Below are 24,736 nucleotides of genomic sequence, written 5' to 3' on the forward strand. Positions count from 1 at the left end.
ACACTCTGTATTGTCAACAGCCTCATTCTTTATCTTTGTACTTTATGAATGACAATTTTTTATTTTACTTTTACTTACTAAAATGGATAATGCTAAAAGACATTTTAAGAGAATTATTTTTCACTCACAATCCCACCCTCACAACTGCTTTTGCATTTCTCCATGTCTCCCTACGTACTGTTTACACTGCAGCAACTGGTTGAACACGTATTCATTCCTGGCCATGATGGACAAGTGTAAGGGAGACCTACAGGACGAAGAAGAAGAAGAGGTGTCAATTCAGGACGGGCCCAGTTCAGGACCACTCACAGCAGGAGGCAACTAGAATCCACAAGAAATTCCCCATTTCTGCCAGAGTTTCTTTTTCTATCCTGACAAACAGTCTTCCAAAACCATGACCAAGTATCAAAGGATGAAAATGGATCTGATTATATGTTACAATTTATTCACTAGCCAAAAGAACAAGAATCAATAAAAGGAAGAGATATAAAATACTCTTCAATTAAATACTGACCCTCATTGAATGTATATGTAGTCACGTTTTTAAAACAAATAAAACGGTAGTTTCTGCCATAGGTATGCCTACTTTCCCCTACCTATCCTCCACAATTCTGAAAAGAAATTTTTTTCTTCCCATAATTCTCTGTTATACTCAAACACACTATGAGTGGCAACGGTAGGAATTGATTAACCACTCTTCACTGCTTTTATTTAGCCCTCATGTGCCCTGAGGAAGACGGCCACCACAGAGCACAGGGACTCCCAGGCTGGTATCTACCTCAGAGGTACAGAATGCCAGAATTTATTACACTTGGGGGAAAAAAACTAAGGAATCACCAGAAGAAAAAAAAGAATGCAATTATTTTGGGAAATAAGGTAATTATGACATTATACTGAGTTCATGGAGATCCGCCTTATTTAAGTATCTTACCCATCACACAAATCTAGTTTCCTATTCTGACGACCTCACAGCTATTTTTTGAGAGGGTTTTTTAAAGGTACAAAATACTGAGCTGCTATGATAAGAAGTGGGTCCCCCTAGTGTTGGTGATTCAGGTGGCTTAACTCCCTTCAATGCCTCACACACTGCTGTCCCAGAGATAAGCAGCCCATTCTCAGATTCTAAACCACAAGGAATCCTCAACCAAATATTTCTGGGAAGGGGCAAAAGGAACACGACAACTACTGTCAGTACGCTGTGGAAGAAGATGGCAAGCTGTGAGGACAGAGCTGTCTAAAGCGGAGGTATTTACGAGAAGGTGGAAATGGAGTTTTGTGGAGATGGCAGAAACTGCTTCAAGATCCAAGGACCTCAGTCACCCAGGATGGAAATGGTTTCCCCAAGTGCCTCTGGCCTTAGTCGTCTCTCTCATTTACAAAACGAATCGATGTTTGTAACTTCCATAGAATTCAGAGCGAATAATGCTGAACTAAAAAACATGAGGTCCCCACCTGCCAGTTATGTGCCACCGCAAAATAACACTCCGGGAACTGTGCTCAGAGCAGGTGATCTGCTCCCCGACTTACCTGCCCTTGCTGTCCTGCATGTTGGGGTTGGCGCCAGCCTGCAGGAGGGCCTCTGCAATCTGTGCCATCTCGGACATCACATCTGCTGAGTGTTTTTTTGAACTGTACGATGCTACAAGGTGCAACGGTGTCTCCTGGGCACCCAACGTAGCAGCATTGACAAGGGCCCCGTTCTTAATGAGGAAAGTGGCAGCAAAGAGATCTCCTTGAAAAGAAACAATAGAAGAAATGGTCACACATGACAACACCCAGGGCAAGCTTTTCTGACCAATGCTTCCTCAAAAAGGTACCAGTCAGTAACTGTAGACAAAGAAGATCTCATCATTGAGATCACGGACTTACATACTCAAATTCAACTGATTACCTGTTGTCATCTGTCCTGACCCCTCGCTTCAATATCACTTCACAATTTTAAGTATACCAGGCTTCTATCCTTCGAAGGTCATTAACTCTCATAAAGGGTTCCGAGATTCCTCCACAACACAATTTATCTCCCTCTCTCATTCTTGACCACAGTCTGTACCTAAGCAATACTTACCTCTAACCTGCTATACGTGCAGTGGCTCTTACACAGGCACTTATGAGAAGTTTTCCTTTATATCTTGCAATATCGTTTCATCTTCTTCAACTATACTTTTGCTGTCTGAATATCGAGAACGGGGCTTAGGATTTCAGGAGTGGCAAAGCTCTCAAGTCTGTTAGCTGTATTCCTGTATTATTCATCTGAATGATATGAGTTTCATCTAGTCTTCAGTAGACATGGAATTTCAAAATCAACTGGTTTTCAATATTTCCCATCTGCTCTATTCTTTCTTCCAAGGGACCATCTTGCTGGAGAGTGTGAGCTCTGGCACTGAGGTGGCTAGGCCACCACAGGCCCCTCATATTCTGATTGGTCCATGTCTGATTTATTTTTGTATCTACCACTGTCTTATACAAAACAGGCACCAGGGACATGTTTGGGAAGAAAATGGATTGACTGGTTGAAGTTATAAGGTTCCACTTTAACAGACTGGCTCTAATTCCAATCAATTATGATTTTGGGTAACTTAAAAGAGTTCTCTAACCAGACCCTTCTGAAATCTTTTCATTCTTCTGTCCCTGATTTTTTTCTTGGGGGGTAGGGGAAGATAAAATCTTTACCAGCATCGTGTGCAAAGGACCAAAGCTTAGATTTCTTTACAGAAAGATGTCGGTAGAGCTCCGAAAGCAGCAGGTAACATGCATATCAGGGATTAGCCTGGATCAGACCTTTGCTGTCCATATGTACACAGACATACTAGGGTTCTCAGTAGGGCCCTAATGTGTAATATGAACAAACCCCACAGAGATTCAGTCTAGGAGAGAATATGTAAAAACAATACATTAGCAATAGAATAAAATATCCTAGAGAAAGCCACTTACATTCTGGAAGTGGAAAGAAAATTTAGAATTATGAGGACAGAGAGCCTTAAAATGACAAATCTGATAAATAACGTACTGGGGGACAGGTGAAATGTGGTTTCATTATCTTTAAGCTTGGCATATATTCCAAACTAAGTAGTAAACAGATAGTAAAGCTAAAATATGTCAATGAAAAGCTTGTAATACACTATACACACAGAAGATAAACTGGGCAATAGTGCACACAGAAATAAGGGTACAGATCAATGGCTGGATTCAGATGGATGGCATAATAAAAAAACTTTTTATATCTTAAGCCCTCTTAAAAAGAATCATAGCTTTTAGATTAGATTTACTTTATTCATAAGCGCCGAAGTTTTTTTTTTTTTAACTTACACATATATACATACATACAATATACGCACCCTACACAAGAAGTTATTTAGGAATTATTGGCAACTGAAAATTGATGATGTTTTACATTAACAGAAAGTCAGCCCATGGATCTACAACCTAGAGGAAATAGACAACTGACATCAAAAAAGCAGAACCAAGGGAGGGAATAGAAAATGCCAAAAACACCATTTATAAAGTTTCTGTCAATAAGAAAACTTCTAATACATTTTAGAACGACTTCCATCAAAAACCGTTAAAACAAAAACTGTTTGGTGCTTAACAGTTCCAATTACTTCATCACTTCACTCCCTGAAGTTGCCAAGTAAATGTATAATGACTTGTCCACATAAAAATATTCCTAACAATGTAGTTAATGTTTAAAAAAAATCCACACACAATTTTTCTTTCAACAAAGCTCCCTGACCGAAGTTTCATTCAGGGACCAGGCAGTAACTTTCATTATTTAATTAACAAAAGCTGTATCTCATGCTGCTCCAGTTGGTGGCATCATCTGCAAACCTCCTACAAACAATTAGATAGGAGCATGCTGCTGAAGAGACCCACTGATTGATGTTGATCATCAAGGAAAATAAGCACTAGAAGATTGTTTTAAAAAGCAAGGATTCATCTTCTTGCCCAGATCCAGCTAATCAGAGGAGATGGCGTCCCTCTGGTCACATGTATATCTCCTGTGGACTCATTCACAGATGCACTCTCGAAACAAACTGATGGGTACACTTGGTTATTAGGATGATTAGTGACTCTTCTGGTTAGAGATTCTAATGTGTGTCCACAACCAGACCTAAACCTCATATACTAAGGATCTTCACTCATATTACAATGAACTTAAAGTAAGGTTAACAGTTAAATTTTAGGTATATTACTCAATTTAATCATTTGGGCAGGTCAACAGACTGACAGCTCAAGGTGAAGAAGGAAAGGTGAAAAAAATTCCTACAGAAATTGAAGCTGGTCATGGCACTGCAACACAGGGGCAAGGTAAGAGCTGCAGGCTGACCCTACCACATGGTAGTCACTGGGCTACGTGTGCTACTAACCTGTCTCTCAGTCTCCCAACAACCAGTAAAGCAGAAATGATTCCCACCTTACAGGTGAGGAAAAGGAGACTCAAGAATGGTTAAGTGACTTGTCCAAGGCCACAGAGTAAGTGGATGAGCCAGGATTCCCATCTTGGTACATCCAGGCTCCAATGCCAATACTCCGTGCTCCACACCAGGCCACACTGCCACGTTCAACAATCAAGTTTACCATGCCCACACTGCAGGCCACATGCTTGCAAGCAACTAATAAATTCAGAGCAGAAGATTAAATCATCTGCGAATAAGCACCAAAAATGCACCACCAATTCTTGGCAATTCTTGTAACTAAGCAATCATCAAAATATTTAATAACTCATCAAAGATGTTTTTTCATCATACATAAGAATTTAAGTCCTTAAGAGGAAAGAGACATAATTCTGAGATTGTTTTTTTAGTAACAAGTTTACTTGTTTCCAAAATAAACATTTCAGACACTAAACAGTATGGGAAAGAATAGTTCCTGATGTGGTGGAAACTTTCCCCACTGAACACACACCCAGTGCTCAGCATCCAATGGCATTGCACAGCGTGGAGTGGTGCTTGGGAAAAATGCATCTGCTCTTGACACTGACATACTCTAAGGATTTCCTTCCCCATGGTGAACAAAATTTTCCTCTCCATCAGCCAGCATGCTTAACACTCTAACACGTGACCTAGAGGGATATTTATATTAAAACCTATGCCCAAAAAGGGCAAAGCCACAGCTGCAACAGGACCTTACTTGAAGTAACTACATTCCACCAACTAGGAGCAACTTGTGAATGGTAAAAGTGTAGCAGAGATAATAACGGTATAATAATGCACAACTGGAAGGTTAAACATACATGATTAAGGTATGGGGAAACCATTACACATACTCTGTTTTTGATGTCCACATGTAAACAAAAAAGTGGCCACAGCCAAGTACTTCAATCAAGTCATCTATCCCTCTACAAAATGAAGGCTTTGAGACATTTGAAAGGTTTCATTCCATACTGGAACTCTACCCCTATATAGCTTCTCACTCTGTCAAAAAAATGACTACTGCAAAGTAGAGTCAGGCAGGATCCATTTGGGACTTAAGAATTACTAAGGCCATGGGAAAACAAAAGACTAGTACTTGTTTCCCTTTAATTCAATAAGGTGAAAATGCTTTGATCGTAATTCTATCACTTACATAGCTTCCCACTACTAATGACAATGTACTCAAACACAGCTACAATTTCAAATAACTTCCCAAGAACAAAATGAAACTTCATCACTTTGTCATGATCTATGACAAGTCTACGCTGTAAAAGTGAAAACTCTGAATCCAAGAATATGTTTAAGTATTCGTGTTCTTGATACTTTCCCTCTCTTACAGCAACTGATACAAGTAAAGTCTTCCTAGCACAATTTCTGGAGAAAGTGATGTACTGAATAAGCAAATAACACATCAATTGCTTACAAGTAAAAGGTACTTTTTCTATAAGTACCACCATCTTTCTAGCCTTCTTCTGGGGGTCCTGCTGACATTCTGAAGAGCCTAACCAACAAGGCATAAGGCAATAGCTCTTCCATCTCTCTTCTGACCCACTGATCACAAATTCTAAATCATGTAGCCTGCAAGTACAGACTCAAGAAGCCTTTGAGAATCTGTGGAACAGGGTCAGTCTTCAAAAGTTACCTGGATAAAAGTAAAATTGCCCACCGCGAAAAATATAAAATACGCTTCTTCCTACCTCTTTGGATGCCTTTATGTAACAAGCTCCAGCCATTCTTGCCCACCATGTCCACGTCAGCTTTGTGACTAACCAGAGTGGTGGCGATACTCTCTAGTCGTCGTGAAAGGGCTAGATCTAAAGCAAGATCTCCGTTATGATCCAACTCATTCAGCTTCCCAGGGAGCTGCGCAGAGAAATTTGTAAATCAGCACCCATCCAGTAGAGAATACAACTGAATCTCTCACACCTTGACTCTTAAAAATCATCTCACACAAATGTCAAATTTTAGTCCTATAACTTACTATAGCTTACTCTCCAAATTCAACTGAATTCACAAACTTCTCTCAGGCCTCCTCAGGGCTCACGCCTTTCAGGCAGCCCAGGACTAACAGGGATCAGAGAGCAGGTGCAAACACCATGGAAGACAGTACAAGGGGGAAATGCAGACAATGCTGTAGGAACACAAGTGTCAGGACAGAGGTTCAGAGAGCCTGATGGGAAACAGCTCACATTTTCACAAAAGACTGTGGCTTAACTATCTAATTCCTCCTAGCAGTTTAATGCCTCCCCCACACCCTGGACACCCAGGATAAAACACACGACACAGCCATCTGTCAAGAGCAGCTACATTTCTTCTAAGGCGGTGCGGTAGCAGAAGAACAGCCCCCAAAGATGTCCACGTCCTAATCCCCCGAACCTGTGACTATGTCACCTCACACAATGAAAGGCACTTGGTAGATGTGATTATGGTTAAGGACCCTGAGATGGGGAGAGTGTCCCTGGACTATCCAGGAGGGCCCAATCTATCTAATCCCATGAGTCCTTAAAAGTGAAAGAGGGAAGCAGAAGAGTAGGTCAGACAGTTGTGACACGAGAAAGACTTGATTTGCCACTATTGGCTTTGAAGACAGAGGAAGGGGGCCACGGGCTAAGGAAATGTGGTGGCCTCTAGAAGCTGAGAATGGCCCTGACTCAGCTGACAGCCAGAAGAAAATGGGGATGTTGGTCCTATAATCACAAGGAACTGAATTCTGCCAACAACCCAAACAAGCAGGCTTCCCTAGAGCCTCCGGAAAGGAACACAGCCTGCCAACACTCTGACTTCTAGATGGGTGATGCCTGTACTGGACTTCCAAGCTACAAAACTATAAGATAATAAATTTGTGTTGTTTTAAGCCACTAGGTTTGTGGTAATTTCTTACAGTAGCAAAAGAGAAACTAAGGCAGATTTTGGTACCTGGAAGTTAAGTACTGCTGTAACAACTATCTAAAAATGTGGACGTGTCTTTGGAAGTGGGCAATGGGCAGAGGCTGGAAGAATACTGAGAAGCATGAGAGGAAAAGCTCAGACTGCCTCGAACAAACTACTAGTAGAAATATGCACATTAAAGACTGTGCCAGCAATGGCTCAGAGAAAGTGAGGAGCGTTGTAGAGAAGAACAAGAGAAGTATAGTTTGGGGAAAAGGTATAGTACCTGTGAATCCATTTCAATTAGATAAAGGAAGACCACATCTTCTCTCTCCACTTTGATAGCTTTATGTAATGGGTACTCAGTCTTGGATTTGATCATTTTGTATAACAACTGAGCACTCATGCTGCTGAAGTCCTCCTTTCGTAAGTCATCCTAAGGATTAAAAAGACAGTGAAAAGCAGAACAGATTCAACATATCAACAATAACGGCAACTGACATTTCTTAAGAAGCCCTTGGAATGTGTCTGGCCCTATTTTAAAGGGCTTAACATTTCCCAACTCACTTAATCCTCACGAAAACCCTATGAGGTAGGTACTATTATTATCCCCATTCACCGATGAAGAAAGTAAAGCATAAAGAGGCTAATTAATGTGCCCAGCTCGCACACTGAGTGAACGGCCAAGCCGGGATCTGGAGCCCAGAGGCCCACCTGCCGAGCGAGGACCCCTCACCACAGCACTGCCCTGCCTCTGGGCGAGACGGCACAGCCCGGGCAACGCGGACACTCCACAGGGACGGAGTCACAAGGAGCCCTGCCTGCGAGAAGAGTCCTGCCCCTCAACCCCACAAGGGTGACAGCTACAGAATTAATCAGAACTTCCACAAACAATTCAGTCCACTGAGTCACCACCGCTCTCTACTGCTGCAGATCTCTAAGTTTCTACCTGCTTTAGCAGAAAGGTTACCGTTCCTGTTTCAATTGTTTAAAATCCGGTTCTTTAAGACACTTTTTCTCATAATGCTGTGGAGTACCGAACAATTTGCAGAAACTAGGTTATAAACATAGCCCTAGCCATGATTTTCTGAAAAATGCAAAACAGACAAAGAAGTGCAAAACCTGTCTTTATGATGAAAGCTACCTAAGAAGGGCATATGTACATTTAACAACGCCTTCCACACGACGAGAAGGCAGGGAAAGCCCGGAAGGGGTGCCGCCGAGCTCGGCAGGCCTGCTGCCCCTACAGCAGCACCCGCTGCCGGGGCTCAGCCGCCACTCCTGCAGATGGAGGGTAAAGGGGGCCTGCGTCCCTCCGCTCCAAGCCTGCTTCTTGACCTGAGCTATCTTCTGCTCCTATACTCCGAAATCAGAACTATGAGACTTTCAGAGCCCAAAAGAATCTCACAGATCATCTAATGCGACTACTTAGCCTTCAATTTTGTTATAAAAGGAAATGAGGGGCCAGAGAGGTATCTTTCTGTGGAACCAGGTCCCAAGCCCCAGTCTTCTGACTTCCAGTGAAGGTGCTTTTCCACACCTCTCAGTCTCACACTCACCCAATGACTTGCAATAATTTCTGCACAGTAGTTCATCAGCGTGCTGGCATTCAGTTCCTCCGCAGTCTGATAGAAGCGGATACAGTTCCTGACGTTCACCAGGGACATCACACCCTTCTCACATCTACGAGACAATTTTAATGATCAACAGTATTATTAGGACCAATTTATTCACAAACAAACCAAAGCAATAATCTGGGTACTGCCTGGCCATGTCCAATAGCACTAAAGTGTAAGTAAGGTTTAAGCAAAGCAGCTACGAATGAATTGCAGCTGAGTTACTATATTTTACAAGTACTAGAAGCTCATTATTATATTGCTCATTCTGGTCAGAACCAAAATAATCTGTAAATAAATATGTTAAGCATAACCCCCCAACTGCCTTGAAAGTAATCACGTGAAACTCGGTAATCATACCACACAGGCAATTGTAATATCAAACACGCAATGCATCAAATTCAGTCCTTTGGTATTTAACTGTAGGGGACATGTTTGCAGTTCCCACTAGCACAACTCTATCATGCAACCAGTGTGGCTTAGAAATCACTTCAAATATGAGGCTCTATGCCTCAATAAATGAACACCTCCTTAAAGGTCTTCCCCAAACGGTGATCTATATGGTATGTGAATTGTAACTCAATAAAGCTGATTTTAGAAAGCCCACTTTAAAAAATCTATCATGTATAGAAACAACTGAGTTAAGAGTCAAACTATAGTATACCAGACAGAGAAGAACTGGCTACAACGGATGTCCCATAGAGCCTGGTAACAACATGACAACAACAACAGCAACAATAACAAGACTCTCACAATCACTAAGAGAGCCCCAACTACGTCAGGGAAGAGAGGGCTGCACGCAGGCCTCTGGTAGCACAAAGCAGGCACACGCATGTCCTAGCCTAGAAGATGTAGCACTGGGAAGGCCCACACTTCCACTGCCCCAGAATTCCTGGAAACCTTGGTGGGCCTCCACAGCACAGGGCCCGGGGGAAGGAGGCAGGTGACACGGCCCTCCCATCTCCTTTGCCTGAACATCTCCCTACAAATCAGGTTCACCTCCAAGGGCAGTCGAGAGGCCTAAAGTGGCGTCAGGTATTCCCCGACACCCCACCGCTGCTTCTGTCCCCAGCTCCCACAAAAACCATGTTCTGATCACAAGGGCAGCACACAGTGCTGAACGCAAAGTGAACCGTGAGGTAAGAAAGACCTGAGTTGAGGCCCACGGAATTTGAGGGGCCAAACTACACGAGCTCCCTGTGACCCCACCTTCTCCCCTGTGAGACATTACTCTATCTCAGAGGTTCAGGGGATCTCTGTGTGTTTTCCAAGATAAAGGAAAACTATGTAAGCCTTGCACAGTCTGAGGTACATAGGAGGTATGTTTGCTTGCAAGCTGAGGTCCTTCTCAAGGAAGCTGCATAATTTAATAACTAATACGAATGGGTTTCAGTACTACTATAAATAAGAATAACTGATTGGCGAGCGGATAACTCCCAATTCTAACAGGTGAGGTTTGGATACCAAGTGGAGAGTGGGAGATGGGGGAGGAAAGCAGGAAAGTCATGAGAAAGACCTGGGAAGAAGGGGGAACAAACTTTCTAAACCTCACAAATGAGACCTTAGGGTAGGAGCAAGAATAATCGTGGAGTCATTTCTCCATCTGGCAGTAAATGCAGGCACCCATTTTATTCCAAGACCTGTGCTTAAGTGCTTTGTTTTTAAGCTACACAGCTTGGTGTGAAGAAGCATTTCCCCCAGGGCACTTTTAAATCAAATTGTCACAATATCTAAATAAGTTACTATAATAATGAATAACAATGTTCTATTTCTGAGCCTCTGCTGTCTGTACCACTAGTTTCCCCAAACTATTAGCAGACTGACAGCAATGTTTGAAGTCATTCTGACCCAGGCTATGAAATCAGAGCATTCCAGGAGAAAAGTCCTCTTTTCAGGTATGTGAAACTTTTACCACTTTTACAATGACAAATATCCTAATATCCTAAAACATGGTGTGATCTCAGGGAGTACTGACTTTACAAAGCATTTTTACAGACAAATGCTGAGAGTCTGAAAATTCCATTCCCCTCCTTACTACTGCCAAAATACACTGCATCAAGATACTCAACTATGTTTCATGAAGACAGATGTTTTGTTACAACTGGCAGACACTTCATTTTCACTAAATTCTAGGATCCCCAGAGTGCCATTCACTATTTGGATAGCCTATAAATAGTAACTGACATGATTTACACAACTGAAGAACATGTAATTATACCTAAAAACTCAGATTCTCAGTTCGTATCTTCTCTTTGAAAAGTAGCAACGCAGACTAACTTTCCTCTAAAGGGATTTTGTTGCTGTTAATACACGTTTTTAATTTTAGAGTACAAAAAGGACACAGATGCACAAAAACGATAAACCTAATTTTTAAAGTACAAAGTCAAGCATATACTCAAGCGTCCCACAAACTCCTGTCTAGTTTTTATCAATCCCGTGTGTGAATATAAGGCAGAAAAATTACTGAAAGAATGAACAACAAAAAGTTAACAGTGGTTGAATTACAGACGATTTCCTTTTTTTTTATATCATTCTATACTTTCTAAATACCATACGCTGAACATGTAGTTAATAATCAGGAAAAATTATATAAACTGTCAGTTGTTAGCATACACTATTAATTCTCTCCTTTTTTAAGAGTATTTTCCTGATAATGCTTATGCCTAAAACTTCCTTTTCATCAAACTGGTGATAGCATTCCCAAACCACCAAGATCCCTACATTACAAAAATGAGCAACACGGGCTTCACATTCAACTGCACACATTTGTGTTGGGGCCCTTTCACTTACTATTTCAAATGTGTAATTTCTCCTGCAGGCAGCAGTGGGCGCTCTGTGACCTTTCAAAAGCCAACAATTGAACCCGCTACTGGGTCTCTTCCATCCCAGCCCTTAACAAAGCCATGACAGATAAACTTAATGCCCACATCCAACAATACAACATTGAGCATCTGGTAATGTTGACAGTTATGAAGCCTAATCAGTCAATAAACAACAAACATTCTAATTAAAGAATCCATTACACAGATTACAATTATCTAAACTACTCCAAACTGCAGGGCACTTTTATCAAAGCAATTTAATTTACAAGCAAGTTTGACAAGGTCAATGGGAAAAAGCTCAGGAAATCTGGGGGGGAAAAAGTAGATATAAATCACACTCAATCTAATTAAAATCATTCTCATTTCACTCTCAGATGATTCAAAAACTCACCCAAAGAAAGGCCCTGACAGTAAAGTTATCTTTGCTAACCTAATACTATATGTACCTACAAACCTTAGACCTGCTTGTTTGGTTTTTTTTTTACTTATTGTATTTAGGTATTAAAATGCACTCAAGCCCACATCAATCACAGATAGTCAGGAGTAACCTGTGTACTTGACTCATGTGGGGCACAGTGGGCCATCTCAGGGGAAACATCAGCCTCATAATGAAAACAGAACAAGCAGCTCTAGTAGCAAGGTCTCTCTTGACTCACTGAGGGCAACACAACAAGTGGAATGCCTCTTGATAGCTGAAACTACCTCTCCACCCACCCAGGAAAAAAGCCATTCCTTCACGCACGCAGAATACAAAAGATTACTAAGTGACATAAAAAGACGCTCCATCTACCAAGCTGACTACCAAGGGCCACATCTCCAACAAAAACTCAAGGGCATTTTGCTTGATATCGTCTGGTGAACGTTTTGTTTTCTGTTGTTATAAAGGCCAACTCGGGAGGGCAACAGAGAAAATGCAATATAAAAAACATAGGAGGCTATCTCCTTGGAACCTAAAAAGCAGTTAACAAATGAAGTGAGACCTCAGAAACACTATGAAACTTACTGAAGCAGATTCTCAAGTACTAATTTAGTCATTAATGTGTTTCTAACAAGAGAATACGACCAAGAACTCCTTCTAAGTAGATATATCAGAAAGTAGAACAAAATGTCAAAGGAAATGGTATAGGAGGGAAAGTTGAGGCGTTGGACATTGGATTATATTATTTCACATTCAGTTCATCAGTTCACACAGCTATGTAATCTCAGGTAATAAACCAGTGAAAGAAAAGAGAATACCTAAAAGCCTTGGCAAAATTTAGCTTACAAGATAACACGAAGCAAGGGAGATAAAATTCTCTCCCCACTATTGCGTTTAAAAGAACACCTTGCAAAAGTTATTTACATTAGCAGAAGCAGCTGTTTTCCCAGAGCTTGGCATAATTAAAGCTCAGCCACCACCATCTGAGGTGCTTGAATATATCTGCTGTGACTTGCCTCTCCCTAAGGAGCTGTAGCTGAAACCGATTAGCTAGTTTCATCAGCTCGGTCAGGAACACATCATCTTCTCTGAACTCCAACTCATCCGTATAGATCCAGCGAAGCATTGTCATGGTAACCTCAGGGTTAGCATCTGGTTAAAGAAAGAAAGTAGAAAAACTCTGAAAACAAAGCACAGATGACATACTCAGGCCTTCCTGAGGACCCCTAAAAGTTGAGGATAATAAACTAAATTCTGGTAGACCCCACTCAAAGAAGTATCACACAGCCATTAAAAATGGTAATTAAGCATTCTGGGTACCATCTGACTCCAGAAAAGTGTTAAAAGTTCTGCACGGGGCAGTAGGTGGGGGAAATGAACCTATTAAAGATATAAGTCAAATAAACTGGGGGAAACTATTTTAAACATATGGCAAAGAGTTTACATTCTAATAAAAAGATCTTACAAATAAAAATGAGAAGATGGACACACAATGGAAATATCAGCAATGGATATAAATAGGTAATTCACAAAGATAAATAAAATGGCCAATAAACCTTACTGATAACTAAATATAAACTTAAACCAGAATACTTTTTTTGTTTCTCAGACTAGCAAAGATTCTTAAAAGTGCATAATCTTCTTTTTTTCCCTTTGGCTGTGCTGCAGTGGAAGCGCAGTCTTAACCACTGGACTGCCAGGGAAGTGCATAACCTTTGACACAGCAATCATACATATAGATTATTATCCTAAGAAAATAACTAAGCAAATACAGAGAAACATAAGATAGTCAATGCAGTATTATTTTTAATAATGAATAACTGGAACAAAACTCTTAAGAGAAAATGTTGCATCAATTAAAATTATTTAGATCTATATTCAACATAAAAAGATATTCACTACATAGCAAGTAAAAAAACTACATAACTAAAAATACATGTATTAAATGATTTCACTTTTTGTTAAATATATTTGTGTATATATGTGTGTGTATACACATACATACACACACACACACCCACACACACACCCACATACATAGTTTCGTGTCTGTCTTCCATCCAAGTACTAACCAAGTCCGACCCTACTTAGCTTCCAAGATCAGACAAAATCGAAGACATTCTGGGTGGTATGACCACAGAGAGATTGTCCATCTGTCTGTCTGTCTATCTATTGAGAGACTGGAAAGATATACACTAAAAGTATCGACCTGGAGGAATTTGTAACTAATTTTTCTTTTAGCTTCTTTTCTCCCTGATTTTTATTTAATGAACATGCATTACTTGTGTAGTTTTTTTAAGTTAAAATGCTTTACAGTAACTCGGGGAAATGCTTGAGATGAAAATCATAATGTAAAATATCTAAATTACGATTTCAACTAAAATCAATTCTTGGCTAATCAGAAAAAGGTCAGTGATGGTCAGAGGATCACTCAAAAAATCATAGTCTACACACCAATAGTTCTCAACTGTGGTCCTGGGCTAACAGAATCAGCATCATCTGGGAACGTGTTAGAAAGTCTTATTCTCAGGCCCACCCTGATCTATTGAGTCAGAAACTGTAAGAGTGGGGCCCAGCATTTGTGTTTTAACAAGTCCTTCATGTGACTTTGACGCTTGCTAAGGTTTAAGAAATGATACTCAATTCTTGATTACCTAGGAAAGGTGGAACGTGGGACAGGAACATCCCATTAACTTAGTAATTAGGCAACAACTGAATGGCTCTTATTAACCCCTTCTCTTCCAACTCTAGTGGGGAGGAGAGGGTTGAACGGAGTAATGTCAAGTGAGTGAAACTGAAGGCCCCTGATTAACTTGCAACCACATTAATTCACCATCATCCCCTTTAAGTAGCCAGATAGTAAAAGGAGAAAAAAAAAGGTGTAATTGGTGGGGAAAAAAAAACAGTGAAAAATAATGCACCGAAATGCTAACAGTGATTAGGTTAAGGTCTATTTTTTTTTCTTTTCTCTCTTACCTGCCGATGTAGTAATAAATACTTTTTTAAATGTCTTGAGAGAGAAAAACATTTTAAAATCAGATGAAAATCTAATTAGATTTATTTAAACAATTTACTTGAAGAAGTACTTCAACTAAGCTGTCTAAGGTATACAAAGTAGATCTTGAAACAGTGAAATTCTAAGCTAGCTTTGTAAACTGGGTTTAATGCCTCAGTAGTCCCTTAATGAAAAGAAAAAATAAGTAGGCCATGCAATTTGTCCAGAGTCACCAAAAATGCCAAAACTGTGTACAGGCAGACCTCATTTTATTACACTTCACTTTATCACACTTCACAGATAGTGTTTTTTCACATATTGAAGGTTTATGGTAACCCTGTGTTATCAGATGATGGTTAGAAATTTTTAGCCATAAGGTATTTTTAAATTAAGGTATGTACATTGTTTTTTTAGACATAATGGCAATGCACACTTAATAGGCTATGTGTAAACATAACATTTACATGCACTGGGAAAACAAAAAATTCATGTGACTCACTTTGTTACAATTTTTGCTCTTTATGGCAGTGGTCTGGGACTGAACCTGCAATATCTCCGAGGTCTGCCCGTATACCACCACTCGGCTCATACAGCCTTATCTTGGAAAGATAGCTTATTCCTAATGATGAGACCATCCCCAACGCCACAGCCCTCAAATATCTTCTCTGTGGTAGTTTCTTTAATTAATTTTGTTTTAAAATTTGGCTGGTTTCCTTTAACAACCCTTACCCCAACTGTCCAAACAAGCAAATTTGACCTATACGGTTGATAAACCAAAATCTAGTTTTCTTAAAAACCACATTAGCAGGGACATCCTGGAAGCCCTCAAAATTTCAAATAAAATAAGATCCAAGTGATCGCCAAACTTTCCCACTCCTGCCTTGACTCTTCCCTTAATCTCCAAAATAAACTGAGAATAGATCCATTTTGAGACTCAGACTAAGCAGCCCGTGGTATAAGGTGGGCAGAGAACAATGAACCAGAAGAAGGGTATGTGCTTGCAACTGTGTACTTTTAGGCAAGTGATTCAGTCTATCTGCTTCCAATCTACGTAAGCAAGTGGCTATAAAAGTCAGATGACCCCATAAACCAGAAATTACCTTTAAAAAGATTAGACTCTGAGAAGTGAAACCAGTTGGCATCCATGACTTGCCTGGTATATCTGCTGCTAGAAGCCGTCACCCCCTCATCAGACCCAGCGCAGAAGCTGGTAAAAATCTGTGACTGCAAGGATGAAAAGAAGGTAACACCCAACCTTCCGACTTCACTGTAGTCCACGATGCATATAGTCACGCTTTGGAAAACGTGACATTTTCTTTTGGAGAACTTGAAATTTTCTATGTGACCCAGTTGGTTTTTTTTTTTTTTTTGGTCTGATTTTAAATAAATGTTTTATAAGACATTTGGAAAGAATGGGAATAAACTTATCTGTACGCAATTAACCATTAAATGAAGCAAACTGAGGAAATTAATTTTGTTACTTAAATCCTCTATTCAATCTGTCAAATCTGAGAAAGGTGTTTTGAATCTCCTACTATGACTCTGGTTTGTCTTTGAGTTTCCAACTATTTTTTTCTTCATCCACTTTACAAAAAGATTTTAGCTCATAAAATTTAAAAATCATGATAGACTGTATCTTTTTTATTTCTGCCACACTGCAGGACTTGCAGGATCTTAGTTCCCCAAGCAGGGATTGAACCCGGGCACTAGCAGTGAAACCGCCGTGTCCTAACCAGTGGACCACCAGGGAATTCCCATAGACTGCATCTTTTATCAGTATAAACATCCTCTTTAGTCAGTTTAAGGATGTACCCTTAAATATAACTTCTTGGAAATAAAAATAAACCTCATACCGTACTTCTAAATAATCCCAGCGTCAAAAAGGAATAAAAGGATAGAGGGTCTAGTTCTGTTATGGCAGTGTGACAACCCATGCTATTTTAACTGATTATAGCTAAAAACTGTAGACAGTGTACCAAAAACAGCTACCAGAGGATTCTGAAAGTAAACAAAAGCATCTGAATTGTAGGGGGAGGCAAACCTTGAAGAAGCACTTGCACTGGACGAGCTTCTCCATTGTTTTTTTTCCCTTTATGGCTTTGTCCCGAGGGTAAACCTGTCCAGGAGGAACACTGCCATAGTGACCACGAGGACGCCTAAAACTCCACCTTTCTGGTCAGATGAACCAGGAAAAGGAGCCCCAAGGGCGCTGAAGGGTCAGGGGAGAATCCCAGAGTGAAGAGAACCAGAGAAGGAGATCTCCTAATTCTGTGTACGAAGCCACATAGGCCTCAGGCTATAGGCCTCTAAGCCACTGATGCATGGAACACTCCTAGCCCAGCTTTAAGAACTGAAGTGATATTTGAACCACCACCCACAGAAGGTGAAACCGAACCTGCAGTTTCCACCTAAGGAGACTTAGCATTTTCCAGAGGATGACACAGGACCAAAGTCTACACAACATAATGGCAATGTCCAGGATACAATTCAAAACCATCTGATAAAGAAAAACATCTGGAAAATATGACCATTTTTCAAGGGAAAAGACAACCAACAGATGCTAACGTCAAGATGACCCAGATATTGAACTTATGAAAGACTTGAAAACATCTAGTATAACTGTGCTCCAGAAGGTAAAGGAAAACACACTTGAAACTAAAAGAAAAATTTTCAGCATATAAACTATAAGAAACAAATAGAAATTATAGAAATGAAAAATATGATATGTATAATAAAAACATACTCAGTGGGCTCAAGAGCAGAATGAAAACAGCAGTGCAAAAAGTCAGTAAACTTGAAGATAGATCAGTAGAATTTATCCTATCTGAAGAACAGAAAAAAAAAAAGGTTGGGAGGAAAAAAAAAGAGAGCCTCAAAGAGACCTGTTGGATAGTAACAAAGGGTCTAGTATGTGTCATTGGAGTCTCAGAAAGAGAGAAGAGATCAAGGAAGAAAAATATTGAAGAAATGATGGTCCTTTCCTAATTTGGTGACAGACCTAAATTTTTAGATTCAAGATCAGAGTACCCTAAACAAGAAGAAAATCATATCTAGATACATCATCAGCAAACTACTGCAAACTAAACATAACGAACAAGTCTTTACCACTTCACAGCCGGTAGAATAGCCTCTATCAAAACAAAACAAAACACAGTAAACAACAAGTACTGGTGAGGATGTGGAGAAACTGGAACCCTTGTGCACTGTTGGGGGAAATGTAAAATGGTGCAGACCGTATAGAAAACAGTTCCTCGAAAATTTAAAATAAAACTACTATATGATCCAGCAATTCCACTTCTGGGTATGTACCCAAGAGAACTGAAAGCAGGCTCCTGAAGAGAGATTTGTGCACCAATATTCACTGCAACATTATTTACACTAGCCAATAGATGGAAGCATATATTGCTCAATACGTAGATGACCATATATTCCTCCTCTATAAGAGGGAATAAACAATAGTACTTACCTCAAAGTGTTATTCTAAAGATAAATGAGATAATACCTGTAAACTACCACCCCATGTTAATTGCTATACAAAAATTTCCTATGATTATTATTAAAACAGACTATTTTAAACCAACGCACAGACAAATCTAGCATAAACAGAGATTAGAGAGAAAAACACAAAAGCCATGTTAGGGTTGAGTAAGGGGACATGACCCAGATAACACAGATTATTTGAAGCTCTAAGAGAATCTCTGGGAGGGGGTCTCAGCTGTTAGCAGGAGGCCACAAGGCTGTTTGAGTGTCCTCATGACACAGCAGCGAACTTCTTCCAAAGTAAGCAATCCAAAAGACAGAGCAAGGAAGAATTCACAATGCCTTCTAAGAACCTATCTCTGCAGTAATATGTTATCATTTACAAGCTCAATCAGCCTATACTTAAGAGGAGGGGAATCAGGATCCTCCTTTGAAGGGAGGAATAACAAATAATTTATGGACATATTTTAAACAACCATGGATATCTTCAAAATACTGAAACTGAACAACCTAGAACTAGCAGTTCACATGGTATCTAACAGATACTATTGTCCCTGTGCGTTTGCTGGAGCACCTTAGTGTGCCTGAGCACAGAGTCTGGGACTCTATGCTCCTTCCACTGCACAGTGTGCAACCTCCCAGGTCTGTGCTTTGGTGCGTAGTTTTCCTAACTGGACTGAAAAGGAGGGAAGGAGGATGCTTTCTGTTTTTGGAATGGCTTGACAGGACGCAGGACACATTCCAGGAAAGCGGAATGACTCACCATAGACTCTCATGCCAGGGAACCATAAGATCTTTGCTGGAGGAAGCATGCAAGAAATTATAGCTTCAAAACAGCCATTCTACGGCATTGGAACTGCTCAGTGTCAGCTGCTATTACTGAAGTGCTATAGAGAGGCTATAAACAAACCATTTAGCCTGAAGCAAACTGCTTTACTTCATAAAGAAGTAAATATCGTGCATCAAGATTTGTTGTACTGTGTTGAGCTAACAGTTATATTCTTTCTCTTCCCAGTTGATCAGTCAGTAACTTTATAAACATCTTTATACTTAAAATAACCAATAAATAAAAAGCAAATTTATACTTTTTACCTTTATATTTTGAAACAATTTTTCAGACTTAACAGAACAGTGGTAGAGTTCCCGTATACCCTCTACCCATCTTCCCCTAATATTAGCATCTTACATAACCATAGCACAATTATTAAAACCAGGTGATTAGGACCGATACAATACTATTAACTAATTACAAACTTTGCCAATTATCCCAGTAATGTCCTTTTTATGGGCCAGAATCCAATTGAGGTACCACACTGCATTTCATTATCATGTCTCCTTAGTCTCCTCCAATCTCTAACAGTTCCTTAATCTTTCATGACCTTAACATATTTGAGTAATACTGGCCAGTTATTCTGTGGAATGTTCCTCAATTTGGGTTAGTTTGATGCTTTCCCATAATCAGATTGAGGTCATGAATTTATGGCAAGAATCCTACAGAAGTGATTGTGCCTTTGTCACTGCATCTTATCAAGCAGAAAATATTTTACTTTTTTGAACAAGGTATGATTTAAGAAAACTTTCATGTACCCAAATACATTTTAAATACTTGGTATATAATGCCTACTGTATCTTCATCAACATGTGCTAAAATTCTTATAACAATTAATAGAATTAAAGTTGTGCTTATTTTGAATTTTAAGAAATATCAGTGACACAAGAACCTCCAAAGAAAATGTGAGACTTAGGATGTCAATCTCTAAGAATGTAAGTTCCATGCAAATAAGAATTTAATTTTGTTCACTGCTATAACCCTAGTACCTTGAAAAGTGCCTGCCACTCAGCATTTGTGATATTAATGGACTAATTCTGAAGAAACAAAATACCAATAAATTCATAAAATGATTTTATTAAGTTCATGAGTGTGGAAAAGATTCAACCATTTAAAGCACAGCTTTTACGCTATTTATACACTTGTTTACAAGAGCCTATTTCCAATCTCCCTCAGGGGTGAGGCAGCCATGGGCAGTAGTGCTTACAGGTATCGTATATAACACACAGGCTTCTTAGGCAGTTTCAGTTGCTGCAAGCTCAGATTTAGGTAATCACACCCATGCCCACCCAGGCAACTCAGCAGGACCCTGCACAAAACACACAAACATGAACAGGTCCACAAATGCAACCACCTCCTTGGAACCCTTCAAAGATACGCTTCAAAGATAAACTTTATAAAGAAAAGTAAAGATGGGCTTCCCTGGTGGCGCAGTGATTAAGAATACGCCTGCCAATGCAGGGGCCACGGGTTTGAGCCCTGGTCTGGGAAGATCCCACATGCCGCGGAGCAACTAAGCCTGTGAGCCACAACTCCTGACGCCCACGCGCCTAGAGCCCGTGCTCTGCAGCAAGAGAAGCCACCACAATGAGAAGCCCGCACAACGCAACGAAGAGTAGCCCCCGCTCGCCGCAACTAGAGAAAGCCTGTGCGCAGCAACGAAGACCCAACGCAGCCAAAATAAATAAATAAAATTTAAAAACCCTTTTAAAAAATAAAAAAAGAAAAGATACCATAAGCTCCACTACAGCTATTTTAGTAGATGCCTGATTTACCAAAGCCACCAGAAACATTGACTCTGCAGCCGCTCACTCCTGAAAGCAAACCTTGTAGCCCGGATCAAACCATGCCGATTATTTACAGCAGGAGGCATGTTCAGGGACATTTAAAGGCATTAACATTATACCTTCCTAAACTCTAGAAAATCTCCTGCTTCTCAGTGATCCAATCTTGTGGTCAGATAGTCACAGATAGTGTTAAAGCAGCTCTTAAATGTTCTAATGTACTAAAAAAGTAAAAGCAAAATTTTAAGTTCAATGTTTAAGCTTTTCATACATTAATGCAATTTTCTGTGTTCTTATGTAATTTTGTTTGTTCTGGGGAGCAGTCATATTTTATTTTTCCCACTCATTCATTTTGGTTGTATTCAATGTTTCACAGTTACATTTACCATGATAAACATTTACACTGTCTGAATTATCTATAACAGAATCCATCTGACAGAAGTCAGATGATGAGGTAAAAAAAAAAAAAAGTATGACTATTTTATAGCTCATCTGTCTAACTGCTTTCTAAACCCTTCATACCCATTTATAATGTGACTGGCAATGTGCAAGAATGCCAATTTCATGAGCCTCGCAACTGCTGGGACCATCAATTTTTGACACTGTAGGTATCAAAAGGTGGTAACTTATTCTAAACTTTTTTCTAACTAAGTTGTATATTTTCAATATTTTATTATCTCTACTAGTCTTGGCAAACTATCTGTTCATGTAATCAAGATCCTATTATGCATTGTGAAGAACACCTCATGATCCAATGGGTTTTAAAAGTTATCCATAATTGTGTTATATGGGGTCAAAGATATACGGCTTCAAAAGATTTTACTTTTAAAAAAGAAAAACTGCTCAGATTTCAATCATGTGGACTGGTGTCCTTCCAGTAAAGACCGTTTCTCAAGTAGATGTTTTAGTTATAGGCATGAATGCATATGCTCCTGTATATGCATGTATGTATATTTGTGTGTTTACAGCTATGAATTACGGACCTCAGGTTAAATCCTAGAAATGATCATGAGACAGAGTTCACTCACAGTGGAGAAGCATCAGACATCTACCCCCTAAATTCTTGAGATAAATGCCTATTTAACCTGTGCAACACTGCTCAGGTGTTAGCCACCTCTGACACGTTCCTCATCAGCCCAAGTTGGTCTCTTCTGTACCTTAGACATAAAGCCATTATACTACTGTATATACAGCCTTGGCCTTAAATGATTTGTTATTAGCCCATTTCCTCCAACAGAGTATGAGCTCTGTATGGCAAGGATGGTGTTATAATCATCTCAGTGTTCCTAACACTACACATGGAAAACAGTACCTTCTGAATTGGCAAACCTTTTGAACAAAGACATAATTCAGACTTTCCACACAGTCAATCACTTCTGCAAGTAACTCATATCTTAATGCCTGGGTATGCTCCTTACCACATGTTATAATTCTCTTGATTATTAATAGCAGAATTAAATTCAAAATTTGCTCTTTTTATTTTTTTTAAGCAGCTGTTAGGCAAGTACTAAGTGAAAATGCAATTTTGAAATCAACTTTTGAAAACGATGTTTTTAAGTTTACTTAACCACCATATTTACCCAAATTCTACACAACATACTTTAGCATAAAACAATTAAATAATAACATTAAACAGCTCAATGCACGTATTCAAATCCTGAAGACTGATGGTCATCCTTTGATGTTAAAGAAAGAATATTCTTATTCTTTGAAATAAATGTTACTTCTGAATTCAGTTCTTATAGACCAGGAAAAGTAATTTTGGCAACTATGATTAAATTTTAAGCAACTGAACAGCAGCAGGACTTTTTCTAGAGTGGAAGAAAAATTTTTCTCTACACATGCTCCCATATTCATAACATACTACTATATGAAAAGAGTTTCTGATAAATATTCTTATTTTATAAATTATAAGAATACTGTAAATCCTCAAATATTTATGATTTATTAGCCAGATATTAAACAGAAGTGTCCACAAAGTACAACCTACTGATTCACGAATAATTTAACTAGTTTATGGTCACCATCAATTTATAAGAAAAGTATTCTACGTTCATTAAACCACAAATATTTCAAAATTACACACCATAACCTTCTGCCAAGTGCTCTTGTGCTGGGAGTTTTGAGTCCCCAGCCCGTCAGAGGCTCACCTGACAGGTCCAGCTCCTCGGTGGAAGACAAACTGGCCAGACTCCAGCTGTCACTGCGGGCCGCCAGGACAAACTTGTGAGCATTGATGTGCCTGCCCCCAACCTTTATCTTCAGATCACTGATGAAGAAAAATACCCACAGATATAAAACATCATTATAACTAGGTATAGCTAGGATTCACAGCTGATAAATATATGAGTATTGACTGATCGACATACATCTGCTAAAGAAAAAAAAAATCACAGCAAAATTATTTCTCTATGCTAGCACTGAATTCTGATGGCTCATATTTACAATATGTTGCTAGACACGTTTTCTATTTCTAACTGCTAGCTTTAGTTCACATGGGATGTTCTGCTTTCAAAGACATTCCCTAATGTCACCCACAAGATGGTGAACCTACAAGTTATCGATACATAGGATTATTAATATTCACATAAAGAGTAGAAGAGGTTTTATGAAGAAAAAAAAATCAAGATTAATCATCAGGAGAGAGAGACAGAAAGATTAAAGACTGTGACAACAGCTCTGAGACTACAGTGCTGCAATGCTCCACACTATACTAATGCTCAAGCAAGGTTAAACCAAAAACCATGAGCAAATTAGCTTTGACAAAGCAGTCAAGAATATGAAACCCAGTATCTACACTCCTGTTCTCACCAAAAACATTCAGACCTATTATTGGCCATTTTTTACTCAACCATTTATAAAGAAATGGGGTGAGAGAAATCTTTTTTTCAAACATGTTTCCATATGTATGACTTACCACTATATGAAAAGAGCTTTCCAAATAGTTATTTATTTTTAACTCTGAAATGTCAAATGCCAAGGTGGGAAAGCATCTGAGCAGTTAACAAAAACCTAAGGGTGACCCACTGGGCTGACACAAGCACGTGCCAGATGGCTACGCTGGCAGCAATCCACAGGCACGAATCAGCATCACCCTGCTTGTATCTGCATGTCTTTTTAGTTTCATATTCCCCTTGAAAATAATTTGTTAGGCTGGAAAGCTTTTAGAAACTAAATACACAAAAACTATTACATGAAGAAAGAAAGAAAGAGAGAGAGAGAGAGAAAGAGAGAAAGAGAGAAAGAAAAAGGGAGAGCGAGAGGGAGGGGAGGGAGGAGAGAGAGAGAAAGAGAGAAAGAAAGAAAGAAAGAAAGAAAGGGAAAAAGAGAAAGAAAGAAAGGGAGAGAGAAAGGGAGGGAGGGAGGGAGGAGAGAGAGAAAGAGAGAAAGAAAGGGAGAGAGAAAGAAAGAAAGGGAGAGAGAAAGAGAGAAAGAAAGAAAGGGAGAGAGAGAAAGAAAGAAAGAAAGAAAGAAAGAAAGAGAAAAAGAGAAAGAAAGAAAGGGAGAGAGAAAGG

The 24,736-nt window shown here is 39.5% G+C and overlaps 1 protein-coding gene across 1 annotated transcript in view; it reads right to left on the reverse strand.

The window, feature by feature from the left end:
• The window catches only part of ANKFY1 (ankyrin repeat and FYVE domain containing 1), a 72,062-nt gene that overhangs the window by 27,235 nt on the left and 20,091 nt on the right, over positions 1-24,736 (reverse strand). The window contains exons 3-9 of the mRNA XM_068531613.1: positions 23,372-23,490; positions 13,150-13,285; positions 8,837-8,960; positions 7,564-7,713; positions 6,107-6,272; positions 1,528-1,732; positions 179-247 (exon numbers count right to left, since the gene is read on the reverse strand). Coding sequence (XP_068387714.1) covers positions 179-247; positions 1,528-1,732; positions 6,107-6,272; positions 7,564-7,713; positions 8,837-8,960; positions 13,150-13,285; positions 23,372-23,490 — 969 coding nt within the window. The remainder of the gene's footprint in view (positions 1-178; positions 248-1,527; positions 1,733-6,106; positions 6,273-7,563; positions 7,714-8,836; positions 8,961-13,149; positions 13,286-23,371; positions 23,491-24,736) is intronic.

Source organism: Eschrichtius robustus, chromosome 20 (genome assembly GCF_028021215.1).
Source record: "Eschrichtius robustus isolate mEscRob2 chromosome 20, mEscRob2.pri, whole genome shotgun sequence".
In the NCBI taxonomy this organism is placed as follows: Eukaryota; Metazoa; Chordata; class Mammalia; order Artiodactyla; family Eschrichtiidae; genus Eschrichtius; species Eschrichtius robustus.